Below are 20,511 nucleotides of genomic sequence, written 5' to 3' on the forward strand. Positions count from 1 at the left end.
GGTCACGTGCATGCATCCCCTACAGTGGCTGTGCTTCTGTGTACTTTGCTGTACAGTACTGTATAGACTACAGTATCTTTATTTCAAGCCCAGAATGTCAGGAAGCAAGCATAAAAGCAGTGGTATGCAGCCAGTTGTGTTAGCTGAGTACCTAGGCAAATTGGACTTACGAAGCACTCTCCGGAGAGATGGGAATACCAGACCACCTTACCTGCTTCCTGAGAAATCTGTATGCAGGTCAAGAAGCAACAGTTAGAACCAGACATGGAACAACGGACTGGTTCCAAATTGGGAAAGGAGTATGTCAAGGCTGTGTATTGTCACCCTGTTTATGTAACTTATATGCAAAGTACATTATGTGAGATGCCGGGCTGGATGAAGCACAAGCTGGAATCAAGATTGCCAGGAGAAATATCAATAACCTCAGATATGCAGATGACACCACCCTTATGCCAGAAATCGAAGAGGAACTGAAGAGCCTCTTGATAAAAGTGAAAGAGGAGAGTGGAGTGAAAAAGCTGGCTTAAAACTCAACATTCAAAAAACTAAGATCATGGCATCTGGTCCCATCACTTCATGGCAAATAGATGGCGAAACGATGGAAACAGTGAGAGACTTTATTTTCTTGGGCTCCAAAATCATTGCAGATGGTGACTGCAGCCTGAAATTAAAAGATGTTTGCTCCTTGGAAGAAAAGCTATGACCAACCTAAAGAGCATATTAAACAGCAGAGACATTACTTTGCTGACAAAGGTCCATCTAGTCAAAGCTATGGTTTTCCCAGTAGTCATGTATGGATGTAAGAGTTGGACCATAAAGAAAGCTGAGCACTGAAGAATTGGTGCTTTTGAGCTGTGCGTTTGGAGAAGAGTCTTGAGAGTCCCTTGGATTGCAAGGTGGTCAAACCAGTCAGTCCTAAAGGAAATCAGCTCTGAATATTCATTGGAAGGACTGATGCTGAAGCTGAAGCTCCAATACTTTGGCCACCTGATGTAAAGAACCGACTCATTGGAAATGATCCTGATGCTGGGAAAGACTGAAGACAGGAGGAGGAGGGGATGACAGAGGATGAGATGGTTGGATTGCATCACTGACTTGATGGACATGAGTTTGAGCAAGCTCCAGGAGTTGGTCATGGACAGGGAAGCCTGGCGTGCTGCAGTCCATGGGGTCACAAAGAGTCAGACATGACTGAGTGACTGAACTGACTGGCTGACTCCGAATGGAACTCTTTTGTATGTAGGGGACTTACTGTACATAGCACCTTAAATACACAGGGTCACAGATCAATTAACCTGAAAAAGAATGTGCTTGCATGTAAAGTTGTATTAGCCACAAGACATGATGGGGGTCTCCCAGCGTACCGGTCGGGGGCGTTGTATAGGTTTATATGGTGACTTCACTCGTTGTCCCCTCTCTGTGGTTGGAACATGGCTTTGAGAGAAAAGTCCCCGTCTTCTCTGTTGACTCTTGGTGGGGAATCGCCCTGGGGAGGTGAACCTGTGGAATGGCCCTGGGGAGATGAGCCTGTAGAATGGGTTCCCCATTTGTGGTAGAGCTGGGGCTGAAAATGACAAGATGTAAAATCCAGGTGGTGGGCCAGACCTTCTAACCAAAACTTCAAACACCCCAACTATGAACCCTGCTTGTCAAATCTGTCTCAGTCTTAACCAGGCAGGATTCTGGGCATCATTCTATCCATTTCACGCAAAGAAAGCTGAAGGGTGGATAAACTGTTCAGAAGACATGATGGAGCCAGGGACAGAGGCAGGGCCAGGCATTCTCAGCTTTAAATTCTTTTGCTATAAATGAGTGATACTAAAACTTAAGAATTGAAGCCAGAGGTGAAATTCAGTGTGGTATTTATCAGTAGTTAGATAGGATAATTTATTAAAACAAAACAATGTTTCCACATAGAAATTTGACTTTAAAACCTTTAGCTTTCTTGAAAACTCTGCTCTTGAACTGCCTTTCCGAAAGGTTTCCCAGCCCAACTCCAGCCTATTGGTGAATTTAGCCTGAGATGCCTCATCAGCTAAATAGATGCATATGTTTAAGACTTAAGAGATAAATAGCACTTCATTTTGTTTGCCTCATTACCTGGACCATCTTCCGAGCTGAATGGACATCTGAATCCCCTAGGGGTCTTGTGACAATGCAGATATTGATGCAGCAGGTCTAGGGTGGGGCCTGAGAACTCCCAGGTGGTCCTGATGTCCAGGAGGGAGCTTTGAGAAGTAGGGTGTAGGCAGCAGTCTCCATGGAGATGGGCTGCCTGTATCTCATTCATCATCATTATCTCCAGAGCCCAGCTCAGCCTCTAGTCCAGAGCAGGTGCTCAATAAACACTTGCTGAATGAATCAATAAACTGTACCTTAAGCACCCTGAGATGCTCTGACCCTGCCTGCTTGTTTACTGAGAGAGGATGAAAGGGCTGACCCTGCCTTATGTGTCAGGAGCATCTCCTCCAGGCTGCTTCCTGCCCCAGCCCATCCAACACTCACCTTTAAAGCCTGTCCCATTCTCCTGATCACCCTGACACTTCCCAGTTTCCATTTAAATGTGATGATGCTCTATGGCTAGAACTGTCGCTCAGCTGAGAACATGTAAGGCTTATATAACCTCTGTCGTATTAAATCCAGTCAAATGGTAGGGGGAAAAAAGAACTGCATTTAAAACTAATCAATAAGAGTGTAAAAATCTGAACAGTTCCCCTCACGAAGACTGTCAGTGTGAAGGTGGCGGTGGTAGTGTTGGCTTAAATGATATTTTTCTTGTCACTCTCAGTTTTGTAACTACATTCAAGGAACATTATATTTGGTGTTAAAGGTGAAACGTCATGAAGAATCAGAAGAGTAAACACACCAGACTGAATTCTAGTGTTCTTCCAGCCAGAAACCAGGGGACACCTTATTTTTCTAGGAACCTGTAGTCGAAGAAGCATTTAGTGATCTGGATCATAGTAAGTCATGAGTTTACCTGTGCCCCTGTCCAGAACCCCTTCCACTCCTGAAAGTTCCATGGGAGAGCATCCCACTTCATGATTTCTCAGGCCCCCGCACCCAGGTCTGACTCTGATGGTCACATGCCCATTGGTGTTTGCGTCCAGTTATCCATGTTTTGTTTCCGTGGTGGGGATGGCAAAGCAAGCTTTCTCGGCACTCTGCCCAGGTCTGGCCCTGGTCTCCGTTCTGCCTGTGTCACTTGGCAGAGGGGTGCAGGTTGGTGGTGGCCTCTGCTTCTCATTTGGCTCTGATGATGTTGCAGGAGGGCACGCCAGGCCAAACAAATGGAATCCCTGCATCCATCCTCCAGAAACCAAGCGCTCTCATCACGCAGAGAAAGCAACCATCATAGGTTCTCTGAGGACAGGAGGCCCGTTGCATAAGCATAGGGAGATGTATAGAGTTACATTTTAGGGCCTCTCATCTTTCCTCAAACCCCACTGAAGAGTTTGTTCTTACAATGAACACATGTTCAGTACCAGGCACTGCCCAGGTGCTAAAATAATAATGTAATAATGAAATATTGGCAATATGTGTGCTGGCAAAGGTTGTATTTGGCTGCATATAATAGAAACCTGATCACAGAAGCTTATCAAATATTTATGCCATTTTTACATAGTGAAAAAACCTATGTAGCATTTTCCTATATGCCATGCTCTGCTCTAATCTAAGCAATATTTATAAATGTTTACTTTTTAATAGGTGTTTGCCTTTCTCACATCACAAAAAATCCAGAGAGGAGAGAGTTCCAGGCAGTTGTAGTTCTTTAAGAAATCATGGATCCAGCTCCTTGGAGCATCTGATTCTCCATCTTGAGTGTGTGACTCACATCCTCATGTCACAAGATAGTTGCTCCACTTCCAGACATTACATCTGAGTTCCAGGCAGTGCCAGCTGTGTCTTGTCTTTTCTTTCTCAGAAGCATATCCGTCAATTTCCACTTGTATATCATTGGGAAGAACTTGATCATTTGGCTTCCCCTAGTCTGGGGGTCTGGAAAAAAATAATTGTGACCCAGCTTGTTGCTACTCTGAACAAATCTGGGTTCTCTTGGTAACAAAGACGGTAAAAGTGAACTCTTGCATATAATCTACTTTCAACTTAAGATGATTTGAAAAAAAAAAAAAAAAAAAACGGCAGTGAAAATATCTGATCTAGCCGTGCCAAAAAAAGGCATACTATTTCAAATTCTCCCTTGGGCTTGGCTTGACTAAATCTGAATCATTACCCCACTTAGATTTTAGGAAACAGAAGTATAAAATTGCACACTTAATCTGAGACACTCTTGGTTCAAACTTTAGAAGATGTAAGACTCATGTAGTAAAAGCTGTTTAGTAAAAGTTATAATGCCCAGGGGAGAGTTTCTCCCCCTAATGTAATCCATATTGGGGGACAGCAGTGGGCACCCAGAGATCTTCTCTGAGTAAGGGAGGGGAGGGTGTCATTGTGCAGAATCTGGGAACTTCTGCAAAAGTGTCGGTCATCCGCAACCCCCGCCCAACTTAAGCTCTTAAGTTTGCCCCATTGCATGACTGCTAAGGAGAAGGCTTACTCTGGTGCAACTGTGGTCATGGCAGCAGAGTCAGAGTGAAAGGATCAGCTGAACACACAGAAAGGAACTCTACCTGATTCATCCGGTGGGACTTCCTCAGGGCAAAGGACCGGTCAAGCACAATATTTATCTGGCAGTCCTTTTCCTTGCAACTCTAAGAATTTATTAGGTGTTTTGTGGCTTTGGTCCTTATATATCAGCATTATCACACATGGTACGTAACAACCATTGACTGCATGCCGAGCACCAGCCCGAGACTTCTGCAGGTGTTATTCATGGCCACCCTGTAAGGTGTACCATGCTGTGATCTGTTTTGCAGATGAGGAAACTGAGACACAAGAGGTTAAGCTAGTACGTGGCCAATCCGGGATACCAACCTAGGCAACTGGTCCTGTGGTCTGTGCACAGGATCTTTAATATAGTCTGTTATGGAAAACGTTCAACTGGGTTATTGAACAAGGGTTTCTACTTTTTTCAGACTGAGTTGTTGAATAAGGGTTGGGTAGGTCATTTAGGAAACTGGGATCAAATCAACTCATAAAACAACAAATACTGATTGAACAACTACCGCATATTATATGTCGCTGTAAATGCCCAACAATCCCAGCTTTACAGCTGAAGTCCTAATTCAGCAATCCTTGGGGGACTAGGAGTTCCAAACCTTGCCCATAGAGGGCGCTCCATAGAAACCTATTTGACAAATCAAAGACTGGACCAACTATATAACCTATTATAGGATAGTCACAAAATGACTAGAACCAACAAATATTTAAATAGAGAGCTATGATAGCACTCTGGCCGTTTTTTAAATTGCTAATGGCTCTTACGTAAAAGATGTTGCTATTTGAGGATGAAGAAGGCAGAGGGCGGTTAAATAATTTCAGCCTGTTTGGAGGGGTTTGAAAGTTGAAAAACAAAGTCTCTAGGTCTAAACTCTGGAACAGATGACCGAGAAAGTTAGACTCCCCCTTGAGAAGTTCATTCCAAATGTCTGAACATCAGCACCCCACCGAATCTATGGCCTGATACTTAAAAATAACCTGTTAGAAAGTCACCGTAAAAATACTCCCCGTTTTCAGCCTGATTCAATCCACCGCATAAACTACAACCAGCATTAATAGCTTCAGTCAGCATTTATGTTGCTCTTCCTATTAGCACAATGGGGTTTACAACCATTTATGAGTTTCTGGAAAGCCTAATAGAAAACAGGAGTTTTCTGCGGGAGTTTTCTTTGCTGAAGGAGCGGCCAGAAGGGGGCGCCACATCCCCATCGCAAACGTCTGGGCCAGGCTCCCTAATGGGGACCACATTCTCTGCGGGCGGCTCCAGCTCGTTTTTTCCCCTCCCTGGTGAATTCCCGCAGTTTTCCTCTTCGGCTGGCTCTCTCTTTATTCAGTGTTTCTCTGTCTCTCTCCTCCTGTTCATAAATAAACATCTGGGGTGTTTACATGGTGCAGACTGTGTTCACACAAGGAAACCTATATGTGAAGAGCTAAGTGATAATCCTTCTCTTCAAATTTACTGTGGCTTTTAGGAGATGCAGCAGATGATTTGAATCTGGAATTGTCTCTGTGATCCATACCTCCCTTCGTACTTTTAAATCATAGCTTATGAAAGGCATGTTGGATTGTCCTAAATGCTCTACCACTCCTGTGTTTTAAACACAGCCTAATAAATAATTTGTTTGAGCTAACTCCAGGAGATACTGAAGGACAGGGAAGCCTGGCATGCTGTAGTCCACGAGGTCTCTAAGAATCGGATACGACTTAGCAACTGAACAATGAACAGTAATTGGCAAAGACTTGTATTTCTTAAAGAAAAATATTTGTTGTCTTTGTTTATTGTTATTGGGAATAATACTTCAGAACAAAAGGCAAACATAAAGTTGATTTGTGGAGCTATATAAATCACAATGATCCCCTACAGGGCTTGAGGAGGAAGCTATACGGAGGGGCTGTCTCTTCTCAAGGACAATCCTTTGGCATTCTTTAGAAATCTATCAGAAAATGCCCGGTTCACTAGGTGATTCTCTCCACCAAAGGGAGCTAGGAAGCCTGCAATGATGTCCTAGATCCCAATCCACCATCGTGATTAGAGCTGAATCCTGCCTTGGGGGTAGAGAGTTATTTACTGGCCTTTTATTGGAAGAACCATAGGAGTCTGTCATTTCAACTCTCTCCCATTCAAGGCCCCAATCCTTCCTAGAACCGGCAAATAATACTCATGGCAGCCTGAGCCGCAGACTCTTCCCAAACCCAGCTGATGCCACACGAGAGGACGGCAGGGGTCTGCTGAAGTTGCTGGTGCTTTCTCGTAAACCACTATCTTTTTGCCTTTCCTATTTTCACCAGCACCTAAAGACGAGGGCCCGGGAACTGTTTCCCACCTATGAGCCTGTCACAGACGGAGCCAATTTGACAGCGTCTTCCTCCCCATGAGGCCAAGTCCACTCTTCCCTGGTCTGATGCCAAAGTAAACGTGGATTCTCCAAACTATCAGACCAAGAAAATTTGACACCCGGAGAGAACAAAGCTAAATCCAAGGAGATGATCCTAGGCGACTTGGGGTCCTGAGCATGTAGGGGCATGTGGGAGTGGGCTTCACCCTCCAGGCTCCCCTCATTCTCCTTGGACCTGGGAAGTTCTGGGGTGATTGGATGAGCATCACTTCAGACACCCCGCTTCTGCCTCGAGTTGATCTGTTGCTCTTAATCTTTCACTCAGCCTCTCCTTGCTCCATGTTTTCATAAACTTACGTTCTATAGCCGTAATAATGTAATAATAATAGTGATGATCTCTAAGTCCCACCATGCACTGGATTCTGCAGAACCAGTGGCAGGAGTCAAACCTGCTCAGGTCTCCTGAACACTAGAATTGCTGGGCATCCTGCTTCTGCCTGTTATGGCAAGCCTTCTTGGGGAGACTGGCGTGGGGCTGTCTGACACCCTCTGACCCAGACTCTGTCTGTCCCTTCCCTGATGACACCAGTGACCTGCCAACAGTCAGCCCAGGCACAGCAGAGAGGGGCCCAGCAAGCATGAAGGAAAGCCAGCCCTGATGCCATTTCTAGCTCAGTGTGGCCTAGGGATCCTCCGTAGATACACCTAATAAATACATGCCAGTGCCCAGCCACTTCAGTCGTGTCTTACTCTTTGTGACACTATGGACTGCAGCCCGCCAGGCTCCTCTGTCCGTGGGATTCTCCAGGCAAGAATGCTGGAGTGGGCTGCCTTGCCCTCCTGTAGGGGATCTTCCGGACCCAGGGATCGAACTCATGTCTCTTCAGTTTCCTGCATTGGCAGGCGAGTTCTATACCACTAGTACCACCTGGAAAGCCTTATATATATATACCTATAGATGAATATGTATGACTGTGCCGGGTCTTAGTTGGGGCACACGGGATCTTCAGTCTTTGTTGTGGCATGTGGGATCTATTTCTTGACCAAGGATGGAACCAGGACCCCTGCGTTGGGAATGCGGAGTCTTAGCCACAGGACCACCAGGGAAGTCCCAGAGATACAGCTTTAAGAGACAAGAGAATGTGGGGATCAGCCACCTCTTAACTGCTCTGTGTTCTAGAAAGGTCACTGTGGATCAGAGGGTATGGCCCCCAGTTTCTGCCTGTTTTATAATTTTACCTCTATGGGGTCATCCATACTCATGTAACCCCAATATAACTGGGCAGTCTTACTCTCTTTAAGAACTTTTGCAACAGAAACAAGCTACGTGATTCTAATCCCCAAACCTGGAAAATGAATGTGGATCCTTACATAGGATATTTTTAGTTGGGAGGGAATTACACTGTCCATCACAAAGCTGAAAGTCCTAAACACCCCTTAGAATATCTTTGTCTGTCCTCAAAATTGCATTCTTTATGATAGCATCCACGTTTCTGCACATCTGGCCTGTACCTCCTCTTCCCCCACCCCTCACAACTCTCCTGGACCATTCTGCTGTTCCAGCCTCCTCCTCTCTCCTTGATCTTTGGCCCTTGGGCATCTCATAGGAGCAATCTGACCTCTCTCAGTTTCTAAAGAAAACCTGCTTCTTCCAAAAGGCAAGGGAGAAGTGATAGAACAGTCTATTTGATTTTTTTTTTCTTGTTCCCACCACGTTTTCATTCATGCTTAAAACTATCAACAAGGTGTCACCATCTTTGTATTTTCTCTCCAAAAATATGTGATAGCCAGAAGCATCTCTGCTGTGGTGTGCCTCAAACCACAGCTGCATATTTCTTTTTGCATCCTTTATATCAACATGCTCTCAAATGATAAGATGAAAAGTAAAACCTTCATTCAGGCTTAGATGGTAAAGAATCTGCCTGCAATGTGGGAGATACGGGTTCAACCTGGGTTGGGAAGATACCCTGGAGAAGGGAATGGCTACTGACTCCAGTATTCTGGCCTGGAGAATTCCATGGACTGGCAGGCTACAGTCGATGGGGTTGCAGAGTCAGACGTGACTGAGTGACTCACACGTTCACTTTCACTTTTCTCAATCCTCCAGGTATTTCTCAATATCTAGATATGTCATCCTTCATAGGCAAAACCCAAATGGACTTCTCTTTCCACCCAGACGTTTTGCTCTTACTCAGGCAATGGGACAGCACTGGCCCTGAGCACAGGCAGAGTTGCTATTGTTAATGAGGAATGAAGTGAAGAATCCTGGTAGGCTCCATCTTCAGAGATAACTCCTTCTAGATTCAATCATGGTAGCTGAGAGCACCAACGATTATAGCTAACATCAAGCCATTAATAGCAGAGTGCAAATATGGTATCAATTAGCTGGGCTTCCCAGGTGGCGCCAGTGGTAAAGAATCTGCCTGCCAGTGCAGGAGACACAAGAGACATAGGTTTGATCCCTGGGTTGGGAAGATCCCCTGGAGTAGTAAATGGCAAACCACTCTAGTATTTTTGCTTGGAAAATTCCATGGACAGAGGAGCCTGGCGGGCTACAGTCCATGGGGTCACATGAGAGTTAGACAGGACTGAGCGTACACACAGTCAGTGTGTATGCTGAAGCTAGGACATGAGGAATGATATCCTGACAGCCATGCTCTTGTCAGGGATAAGGGGATATGAGAATGGCCTGCAGCATAGTGGGAAGATGCAAGTCTGAATGGACCCCCAACAGCCGTGGGCCCATCCTTGGCACCCAGAGATGGCCTTGCAGAGTAGAAGAAGTTTAAGTTTTGGAGTCCAACAGCCCCTGTTTTAAATCCTGGTTTTGCTCCTAAGTCATATAATAAGACTACTATTTTGAAAACATTTTTCTTTTTGTCTTCCTGGGTACATGATTCTAATATGTCCTAGCCATCAGCTTCAAGAGAGATTAGGGTTCTATAGAAGGAATTCTAAGAAAGAGAAAAAAAATTCAGTATTTAGCTTCTGTTACTCAAAATAGCATTTGTAAAAGACAGTAGCCTTGTAAGCCAAGCTATTGTCTTAAAACATTCTAAATGGCCTTTATTTCTCAAAGTTAGCACGTTAAGAATTAGGCCTGGAGGAATCAACACTCACGGGGGCTTGCTGCTCTGTGGTTGATGGAATCTCTGACAGAGGAAATGGAAATGAGACAGGGGTTTGGGGGATGAAGGAGGAGAGGGAGCTAGAGATGTGTCTGGAGAGCCTCGCAGGGTGCTATGCTTGGATATCCTTCTCAAGGAAAGTTCTGGACAGAGGCTAGCATCCCATCTGTTACCACCACTGGAAGGTCGATATCCCCATGGTAAGTCTGGAAGGATGTGAAGGGGCAGCATCACTGAGAAGAGCCCCAGGCCCGGTGGTAGCCTTCCACACAGCAGACCCCAGGACTTCTGTCGCCCTTGTGCTGGGAGGTCCCAGGAGCCTCCTCCCCCACCCTCCTCATTAACTCAGGGGGACGAGCCAGGGAGAGGAAGGCTGTCTGAGAAACTGAGCATTTTTATGCAAAAGAGGGACTATTTTATGCTCTAGAGGGACTATTTTGATTATTACATCTACTAGGTTCTAATCCAGAATGGACTAAATTAGTGCTGTGGTTTTCCCATGACCCAAGGGTTGGGAGCTTGTAAGGAAGACCAGAGTGGTTAAAAACAAAACCAGGTATGTTCTTCATGGTACATCCCGGGAGTTGTTTGAACAACCTGCTGGCACAGGCCTGTGTGCCTTGGATGAGACTGAGACTCAATTTCTTTATCTGTTCAATGGGAATGAATAACAGCTCTCATCTCAGTAGCTTCGCTGTGTACTTAAATGGTCGGTGGTGTAAACAGCCCTGTTCCACTTCAGAACAGCAGTGTTTTTCTTACTGGTGCTGGGGAGTAGGCTTCGAGCAGTGAAAGGTGCGCAGTAGGGCGCAGGTACCGGGACGTGGGACCAGCTCCCAGTGAGCATCGTCTTCTCCACGGCAGAGGTGAACAGACCCCCATTCAGGCTGCAGACGACGGTCAGAGGTGGACCCCTGGCTCTCCTCTATCTGCAAGCTCGCATGCCAGAGAAAATCCGCATATGAGAGACTGAGAACAGAGCAATCCGGGCCCACAGTCCTTTCACCTGCGACGTCTGCGTGGCTCCAGGTGAATTTTGAGCCCCCAGGGGTCTGCACGGCCCTTTTTGCTCCTCGGTACCCCTGCTGCATAAAGCATGTCAGCAAAGCATGCCTCAAAGCAGGGCTGAGCCACACTTGCAAGAGCTCGTTGGAGGCTGAGTCTTGGCTCCCTGGTCTCCATTCAGCCTCCATGCCCGGGTAAGAGTATATTATTTTCTTAGCTCAAATTGCAGTTTCCAAGTCATTATTTCTCTACAACGAGAAAACAATATTGGGTCTTATGTAATATCAACCTCAATGAATCTGGAAGTGATCATGGAATGGGTGGATTTTTTTCCCCCTCCTTAAGAAAGAGAAAAATAAATTTGAGATTGTTTGCATATGGCTGAGAATATTTATGAACTATTCCCCTTGTTTCCTCATCACATATTTTATGCAGTGCGTTTGTGTGTGGTACGGAATAAATCTTACAGGAAGGGCGGGGTGGAGAGGGGAAGAAAGCCGTTCAAGGACTGGAGATCCATCAAGTGCCTGGGACGTTAGTGGTCGGGGGTCTTGGGGTCTCCTGGCTTTAGGCTGGCTTGCTGCTGTCGAAGGGATCCCCCCTCCTCCCTTCTGCTCCTCCTTTCCTCCTCTCAGAGGAAGTCTCTTGGAGGGAGAGTTTCAGATGCCAACACGGAAGGAATTAACATCATCTTGTCGCTCTGCTTTCTTTCACATCCCCTTCACTCTCACCAGAGCAGAAAGTTCAACAGCAACAGTTTCACAACCTGGGTGCCGTCAGCCAAAAAAGATCATTAAACTCTATAGAGGCCAGATTGAGCCAGAGTCAGGGGAATGAATGAGTTGGCAGGTAGAAGAGCAAAGAACTGGCAGAGAGCATATCAGTGCTGGCCTTTGTCATTCGGTAACACAGCACCATGTTGGCATGCAAGCATGTGAGTCTAGCTCCCCCCAGCCCTGCCTCTCAACATGGCTTGTCACCGAGAAGGATCCCAAGGGAGGCTAAGGGACAGGACCGTGGCTGGACATTTGGTCAGTAAGAGAAGCCAGGCTCCAAACTGTCGATTTCTTCCTTTCAGTACTGGGGTTCAGAATTGGAGCTTAGGCTGTCTCGAGCTCTGGTGCACCTTGGATTGTTGAGGGATATACTGACCAATAGCTCAGTTGGTAAAGAATCTGCCTCCAATTCCTGGGTCAGGAAGATCCTCTGGAGAAGGGATAGGCTGCCCACTCCAGTATTCTGGCCTGGAGAATTCCATGGACTGTATAGTCCATGGGGTCGCAAAGAGTCGGACACAACAGAGTGACTTTCACTTCACCACTTCACTTCATACTGACCAAGGGTGTGGCCTGAGGGACAGAGAGCAGGATGATTGCCCGGTTTGCTAACACAACAGCAGTAGCTGTCAGTAACTGATATCCTAATAGGAGCCTGGTATCGGATGGTGCACTTTCCCTGCATTGGCCGAGTTAATCCTCGCACTGGCCTTATAAGAGATCTTTAGTCCCATAGTTGAGATGAGAAAAGTGATACTCAGAGGGGTTGAGGAACTTGCCCACTCTCACACTTCAAAAGTGCCAGGATCAGGGACATTTCCAGAGTTTGTGGAGTAGAAAGTCAATACAATAAATAGGGAATTTGAAAAGTCATGTTCAGAGCCTTGGAGTGTTTGCCTCAGCAGCAGCACAGTAAACTCACCCTTAGGTGTGTGTGCTCAGTCGTTTGTCTGACTCTGAGACCCCATGAGGTGAAGCCTGCCAGGCTCCTCTGTCCATGGAATTCTCCAGTCAAGAATACTGGAGTGGGTTGTCATTTCCTTCCCCTGGGAAACTTCCCAACCCAGGGGTTGAACCCACGTCTCCCGTGTCTCCTACCACTGTGCCACCTGGAAAGCCCTACAACTTACCCTGGGTGGGGTCAGAATTTAAATGCAAGAATAGTTCTGTCACATGGGCCCTCTCTGCAGCTTCATCTCCTCTTCTTTCTACCATGATTGTCTCCAATTCTGACCTTCACATTCCTGATCAAAACGCACAAACAGGAGTGATGCACTGATACACATAGCACGTCCTCAGAGCATCCGGACGTGGTGTGTTACACGGTGGGTCATGGCTGTGACGTAAGGCAATGAGGTCATAGCTGTGACGTAAGGAGGAGAAGGGGACGACAGAGGATGAGACGGTTGCATGGTATTACTGACCTGATGGACATCAGCTCAAGGAGTTGGTGAGGGACGGGAAGCCTGGTGTGCTGCAGGCCATGGGGTTGCAAAGAGTCAGACATGACTGAGCGACTGAACTGAACTGAAGGCAATGACCCTGGCTGTTCTCAAACTTTACCCGTCCACCTTGAGAAATTGCTGGAGAGAGAGTTTAAATTTCTCCAGAATCATCCCCCTAATGAGCTTCAGTTGCTGTTCTAAGACTCTCTTACCAAATTTCACAATGTTTCCAAGCCTGGGCACTCGGGCAGGTACCAGCTCAGGGGTCCGGGGGGCTTTTGGAGTTAGAACCTGCAACGTCTCCTACCCTATCCGTGCCTCGTTCCCTCAGATGGTATCAGCTCATCACAGTTCAACAGGAATTCAATTTGATTGTTCCTTTCTCCGTTAGAAGCAAGATTTTGTTATCATCTCCGTAACTGAAAGGGGCAGCAGGGTTTGTGGAAGCAAACAGACCCGACATAAACCACAGCTGTTTGGGTTGGGGTGGGGTGGGGTGCTAAGAAGTCCTGTTGAGCATCCACCCTCTGCTGGTGCGCTTCAATAGGCCTGCAGTCCCATCCCAGTCTAGACAATTACTAAGGGGAATACAAGCATTTTTCCCAGCCCTGCTCAGTCTTTTCTCCCAAACTGGAAACACAAAGCAGATGATGAAGTCCAAGTTCAAATGCCACGCCAGGGAGAAGGAAGTGTTGAGAAACCACGTCCAACCTCCAGCCTGTTTTCAAACATTCCAGTAAGTGTTCAATGGCCATATCTTGGGCTGGTGTCATTTCATTGTCTCAGACAAAGGTTCTGACAAACATGGATTATGTGAGGAGGGGCTGACAGAAGGCACATTTGGGAAAAATCTGAACAGGAGCACAACCCTCTGGGCTCTTCTTCTGGGGGCAACTCCTCCCTTTCATCTGCTGGAATTAACATCCAGCCTGATTCCCATCATCTCAGTGTCATGCTCTAAACCAGAGTCTGGAAAGAACAGCCCTGGGGGTGGGTGCGGGGCCGGGGGGGCGGTGGGTGGTGCGGAGTGCTGGGACTGATAACGCAGATGCAGTGACTTGGCTGGCCGTCTCCTCTGGCTTTGTTCTCGGAGCCTAGGTAGACAGTTTCTAGGCTAGAGAATGACTCTGAGTGATGGTGACATCCTACAACTGCTCCTTTGAGTATTTTGCTCTGTTCTTTAATATATTTATATAATTTTTAAGTTGATATGTTGTGTTTTCCTTTTTATTCAGTTCAGAAATTTTCTTCCAGGGAAGTCTCTGTTCTGCTGTTATATGTGAATGAATTATTGGCCAGATAATCCCTGGGACAAGGCTGGAAAAGCCTTCTGCCGTATTATCTTCCCTTGGATGTTCCCTCCTTGAGGGACAGGTTTCCATGCATCCAGGGTTGCACATTTCTGGGGGAGCCCACTGCCTGTTTTATTTGCCCTTCCGTTTTAGACTGCTCTGGGCTTCCCTGGTGGCTCAGACAGTAAAGAATCCACCTGCAATGCAGGAGCCCTGGGTTCCATCCCTGGGTCAGGAAAATCCCTTGGAGAAGGGAATGGCTACCCATTCCAGTATTCTTGCTTGGAGAGTTCCACGGACAGAGAAGCCTGGAGAGCTACAGTCTATGGCGTTGCAACGAGTCAGCCACAACTCAGTGACTAACACTTTAGAACAGCCCCTCTAAATTAAACTCAAGGATGCCTCCTTGATATCCACTGGTTCTCTGGGGCAACCCTGGACATGGGTACTCACTGTCTTATGTCCTGTCTTCCTGGAAGCTTTGACCCCTCTCCTTCTCAGGTTGGGTTAGCCAAGGCTAAGGCTTCCCCCAAATCTGGTGCCTATCTCTGTTCTAGGATGTCTATATAGCTATTATTTCCTTATTTAATAGCCTTTTCTTCCTACAAAATTAGTATGTGGATTAATTGCAGAATATTGGCAAAATTTGGTTAAGCAAAACAAGAAAATGAAAGTTGATAATTATTATGGTATCTGCTGGAGATGAGAACTATAATGGCTTTGATAGATATCCTGATGCTTGTATTTCTGTATTTATGTTATCTTTTAAAAAAATGGATTAGCAAGTGTTTACTGTTTGGTTAAGTTTCACTTTTTCAGGCTGTTTAATACTCCCCTATGGCATGGTGTACTGGCTGTCAGATTCTCTCTGGTGTGTGTTCAGTTCAGTTCAGTCGCTTAGTCATGTCTGACTCTTTTTAACTCCATGGACTGCAGCATGCCAGGCTTCCCTGTCCATCACCAACTCTCGGAGCTTGCTCAAACTCATGTCCGTTGAGTCGGTGATGCCATCCAACCATCTCATCCTCTGTCGTCCTGTTCTCCTCCCTCCTTCAATCACTCCCAGCATCAGGGTTTTTTCAAATGAGTCAGTTCTTCACATCAGGTGGCCAAAGTGTTGGAGTTTCAGCTTCAGCATCAGTCTTTCCAATGAATATTCAGGACTGCTTTCCTTTAGGATGGACTGGTTGGATCTCCTTGCAGTCCAAGGGACTCTCAAGAGTCTTCTCCAACACTGCAGTTCAAAAGCATCAATTCTTCGGTGCTCAGCTTTAAAGATAGTCCAACTCTCACATCCGTACATGACTACTGGAAAAACCATAGCCTTGACTAGACGGACCTTTGTTGGCAAAGTAATGTCTCTGCTTTTTAATATGCTGTCTAAGCGTCTTTTAATTTCATGGCTGCAGTCACCATCTGCAGTGATTTTGAAGCCCCCCCAAAAATAAAGTCTCTCACTGTTTCCATTGTTTCCCCATCTATTTGCCATGAAGTGATGGGACCGGATGCCATGATCTTAGTTTTCTGACTGTTGAGTTTTAAGCCAGCCTTTTCACTCTCCTCTTTCACTTTCATCAAGAGGCTCTTTAGTGTGTGGGGAGCACTAATAAGACAGGGTTCTGGATAAGCTCCTTTACCCTGAAGTCCCCGTGACTGCATCCAGTGGCAAGGAGGTTGACTAAAGACACTTCCCTTGCTGTTCCATGCCAGCCCTTGAGCGAGGCCTGACCAAGGCTCTGAAGAAGCTGGATGACTATCTGAACACCCCTCTGCCGGAGGAGATCGATGCTGACACTCGCGGGGATGATGAAAAGGGCTCCCGGCGCAAGTTCCTGGATGGGGACGAGTTGACCCTGGCCGACTGCAACCTGTTGCCCAAGCTCCATGTGGTCAAGGTAAGAGCGCTCTACCTGTGGGTGCCCCCCAGATCCACTTCATCGAAGGCCCGGGTCTCTTGCGAGGATGAGACAAGGACAGGGCCGCCTGCTGATGGAGAATCGGAGTTTGAAAATCTCGTGAACAGGGACCCAAAGTCAACCTCTGCTGCATGCTGGCTGTGTAGCCCCTCTGAGCTCCAGTTACACAGGCATGTGTTGCTTAACCAGGGCTGTTGGGAGACTAAATGTGGCCTGAAAATGCCTGCCATGTTGTAAGGGCTTCTCTGGTGGCTCAGTGGTAGAGAATCTGCTGCCAATGCAAGAGACGTGGGTTCGATCCTGGGGCCAGAAGATCCCCTGGAGAAGGAAATGGCAACCCACTCCAGTACTCTTGCATGGGAAATCCCATGGACAGAAGACTCTGGTGGGCTACAGTCCTTGGAGTCACAAAAGAGTGGGATATGAGTTAGTGATGAAACAACAGCAAGCCTATTATATGTAGTTACGTATAGTCTTATGACTCCAAAGACCTCTTCCTTACCTTTTCATCATAGGTTTTCACTGGCTACCCACTACCTTATGATCTCTATTAAGCGTGATCTCATATACGTGTTTTCTTTGTGGGCAGACCCACCTTTTGATTTCCTATAGCCACTCCTTGGGGCAGGCAGACAGCATCTTCCTCTTCTACTAGTTAAAAAGCTGGAGGTTGCAAGAAATGATAATTATTTTTGCTACCATTGCTTCCCAATCATGGTCGATACAGAGAGTAATCTTTCCTATCCAGCCTTAGGATCCAAGAAATGGAAAGAAGAGGGGAATTCTGAGTCATCCCAATCTCCCATCCCAAAGTGGACCCCTTCCTGTGTGTCTGTGACAGGCTTCAGTGAAGCTGTGACTGCATGTTTCTGATGACACAGAGCCCTCTGCCTACCAAGCCAGCCCTACCATTTTGGACGGCTCTAGTTATTAAGAGCCATCTTTCCTTACATGGAGCCCAAACCTGCCTCCCTGCTTGCTTGGTTCTCTGGAACAACACAGAACAGGGCTGCTCTCTTCATCTCATTTGAAGACAGCAGTTTTGTCCCCTGAATTTCTCTAAACTGGGGTTCCGTGGTGGCAATGCAGGAGACCTGGGTTCGATCCCTGGGTTGGGAAGATCCTCTGGAGGAGGAGATGGCCACCCACTCCAGTATTCTTGCCTGGGAAATCCCATGGACAGAGGAGCCTGGTGGGCTACAGTCCATGGGGTCACAAAGAGTCAGACACGACTGAGCAACTAAATAATAGCAACTATAACATATACATGTATATATGTTGTTTTTCAGATTCTTTTCCATTATAGGTTAGTATAAGATATTATAGTTCCCTGTGCTATACAGTAGGGCCTTATTGTTTAGATATGTTATTAATATATATAGTAGTGTGTATAAGTTAATTCCAAACTCCTAATTTATCTCCCCTACCCCCACTATCCCTTTTGATAACCATAAGTTTGTTTTCTAGCACATCCTTTTCTGACCCTCATCAGTCCAGAGAAAAAGACAGTGGGATCATAGAGCTAGACTGCTCTCTTTTTCTACATCTGTTGATCTCTTACAGTCTCAGTCAGACAAAAGCTCTGTGAGGATAGGTCTTGTCCAAGCCTAATGGTGGGTACATGGTAGCCCTTTAATTAACACTCATTGGTTGACCATTTGATCACCCAGCTTGTGACACTCAGTTTCTTTCCACCTGTCACTAAGGAGAATCAGATGCAGTCATTTATCAGTTGGATATCTGCCTGTTGGTTTTCGGCTGATGTCCTGAGCTGGAAATCAGAACCCTTCATTCAGAGCACACACCAAGTGGAGTTGAAACATAAGCTGAGCTTGCCCTGGTGCTCCCAAGGGATGCATCAGGGCTGGATCCTGGGAGGGAATCATGCTTGCCAGGGCTGATGGGCAGAGAAAATGCAATTCATTCATATGAAGACACTGGGGTTCAGGGCCAAGCCAATGGTGATTGGTAAGTCTGTCCAAGCTGTTTGTCTTTGAAGTTATTAATAACTGCATGGTCACCCCACCTTCAAAACATCCTTTATTCTCTTTCCTTGAGGACGAAGTGGCACCATTATGGGTGATATGATTCTATCAGTAACACTATTAGAGGTCATGGGAAGAACACCATTCTAGAAGTCCAGAAACTCAAGTTCTGTTGTCGTTGAGTCACTCAGTCATGTTTGACTCTTTGCAACCCCATGGACTGCAGCATGCCGAACTTCCCTGTCCTTTACTATCTCCTGGTATTTCCTCAAAGTCGTGTCCATTGAGTCGGTGGTGTCATCCAACCATCCCATCCTCTGTTGTTCCCTTCTCCTCCTGCCCTCGATCTTTCCCAGCACCAGGGTCTTTTCCAATGGGTCGGCTGTTCGCATTAGGTGACCAAATTATTGGCACTTCAGCATCAGTCCTTCCAATGAATATTCAGGATTGATTTCCTTTAAGAATGACTGGCTTGATCTTCTTGCTGTCCAAGAGACACCACCAACCAGCAGCAGGAGCTGGGACAAGTCGTTTACTCTTTGGGGAAGTCGTTTTTCTCATGTCTGAAAGAAGAGGTGTGGATGATTATTTTCCTTCTCGCCTCTTCCCCTCTCTTCCTCCCCGTCTCTCAGTCACACATGGTTGGACCACCCACTCAAGAATCACGTGTCCAATTAGGTGGACAAATGGGCCTCCCAGGCCCCATGCTTCATCCTCCGGTTCCTCCAGTTCCTTCCAGCACTAGACTCCCAGTTACGCCCATCCTTGGATGATGTTCAGTGCATCATTCACTTGGAGGAGCTGGAGTTCGGAAGGAGGATGACCCACAAAAGGACAAAGGCTGGACCTCGCTTCCCATCTCCTTGGATTTCTGCTGATCCAGCTTATCAGAGCCCAGAGCCCTGGCAAGCCTCTAAAGTGCAGAAAGCATGAAAGGAGAGCCAAGTCAGACCTCCAGTTTGGCTTCAGATGCCAAGACTTAATCTGGGCTGGGGGAGCTAACTGTTTTCATATGAAAGCAAATTCAGAACATGAGCATGGAGGTTCCTGCTGACGTCAGAGCTTCTCCCGCGCGCGTTCCCTCCCTCTCTCTCATTGGCTTTCCTTCAGCTTTATCTGCATCCTTGGAGGCCAAGTTGCTCCAGCCCCACTGCTCGCTGACAGCCTGGTTTGAACTTTCATTGTCTGGCTGCCTCCTATTCTCATCTCCCAACTCGAGCCAATATGTGAGGAAAGAACCAGCTCTGGTCAAGCTCAGGGTGTATGGATCCGGGCAGGGAGGGGCATGTGGGACTCTTGTCGTCTCCCGCAAGACCCTTGTTCTCCACCACCCCCCAGACCCTCACGTGGCACAGGGTCCTGTTTAGCCCCTGCAGCAAACAGGAAGGGAGCTATACATATAAACACAAATATAAATTCATATGTTGAGTCTCTGTTGTTTCCCAGTTCAAATTATATCCTTTAAAAACCTGAAAATAAATTCCAGCAGCGAAAGACTCAAGGCCACCCCATGGATTAGTTTTTTTTAATGGATGTCTTGACCTTATTATGGCTCTTTTTCTTTCCTTTTCTCCATTTAAAAAATTGGAGTATAGTTCATGTACAATATAAGTTACAGGGGTACAACAGTAATTCACAGTTTTTAAAGGCTATACTCCATGTATGGTGGTATGGAAGTCACTCGGTCGTGTCCAACTCTTTGTGACCCCATGGACTATAGCCCACCAGGCTCCTCTCTCTGTCCATGGAATTCTCCAGGCAAGAATACTGGAGTGGGTTGCCATTCCCTTCTCCAAGGTATCTTCCCTACCCAGGGATCAAACCTGCATTGCAGGCAGATTCTTTACCATCTGAACCACCAGGGAAGCCTATACTCCACGTGTAGCTACTATAAAATACTGACTATATTCTCTGTATTATACAATACACACTTAGAGCTTATGTTATACATAGTAGCTGGTGCCTCCTAATCCCCTACCTCTGTTTTGCCCTTCCCTTCTGGTAACCA

At 46.5% G+C, this 20,511-nt stretch overlaps 1 protein-coding gene across 2 annotated transcripts in view; it reads left to right on the plus strand.

Annotated features, from left to right (window-relative positions):
* CLIC5 (chloride intracellular channel 5) overlaps positions 1-20,511 on the plus strand; it is a 172,695-nt gene that overhangs the window by 145,337 nt on the left and 6,847 nt on the right. For both annotated transcript variants that reach the window (XM_070360715.1, XM_070360716.1), the window contains exon 5: positions 16,313-16,497. In XM_070360715.1, coding sequence (XP_070216816.1) covers positions 16,313-16,497 — 185 coding nt within the window. The remainder of the gene's footprint in view (positions 1-16,312; positions 16,498-20,511) is intronic.

The sequence above is a fragment of the Bos mutus genome, chromosome 23 (assembly GCF_027580195.1).
Source record: "Bos mutus isolate GX-2022 chromosome 23, NWIPB_WYAK_1.1, whole genome shotgun sequence".
Lineage (NCBI taxonomy): Eukaryota > Metazoa > Chordata > Mammalia > Artiodactyla > Bovidae > Bos > Bos mutus.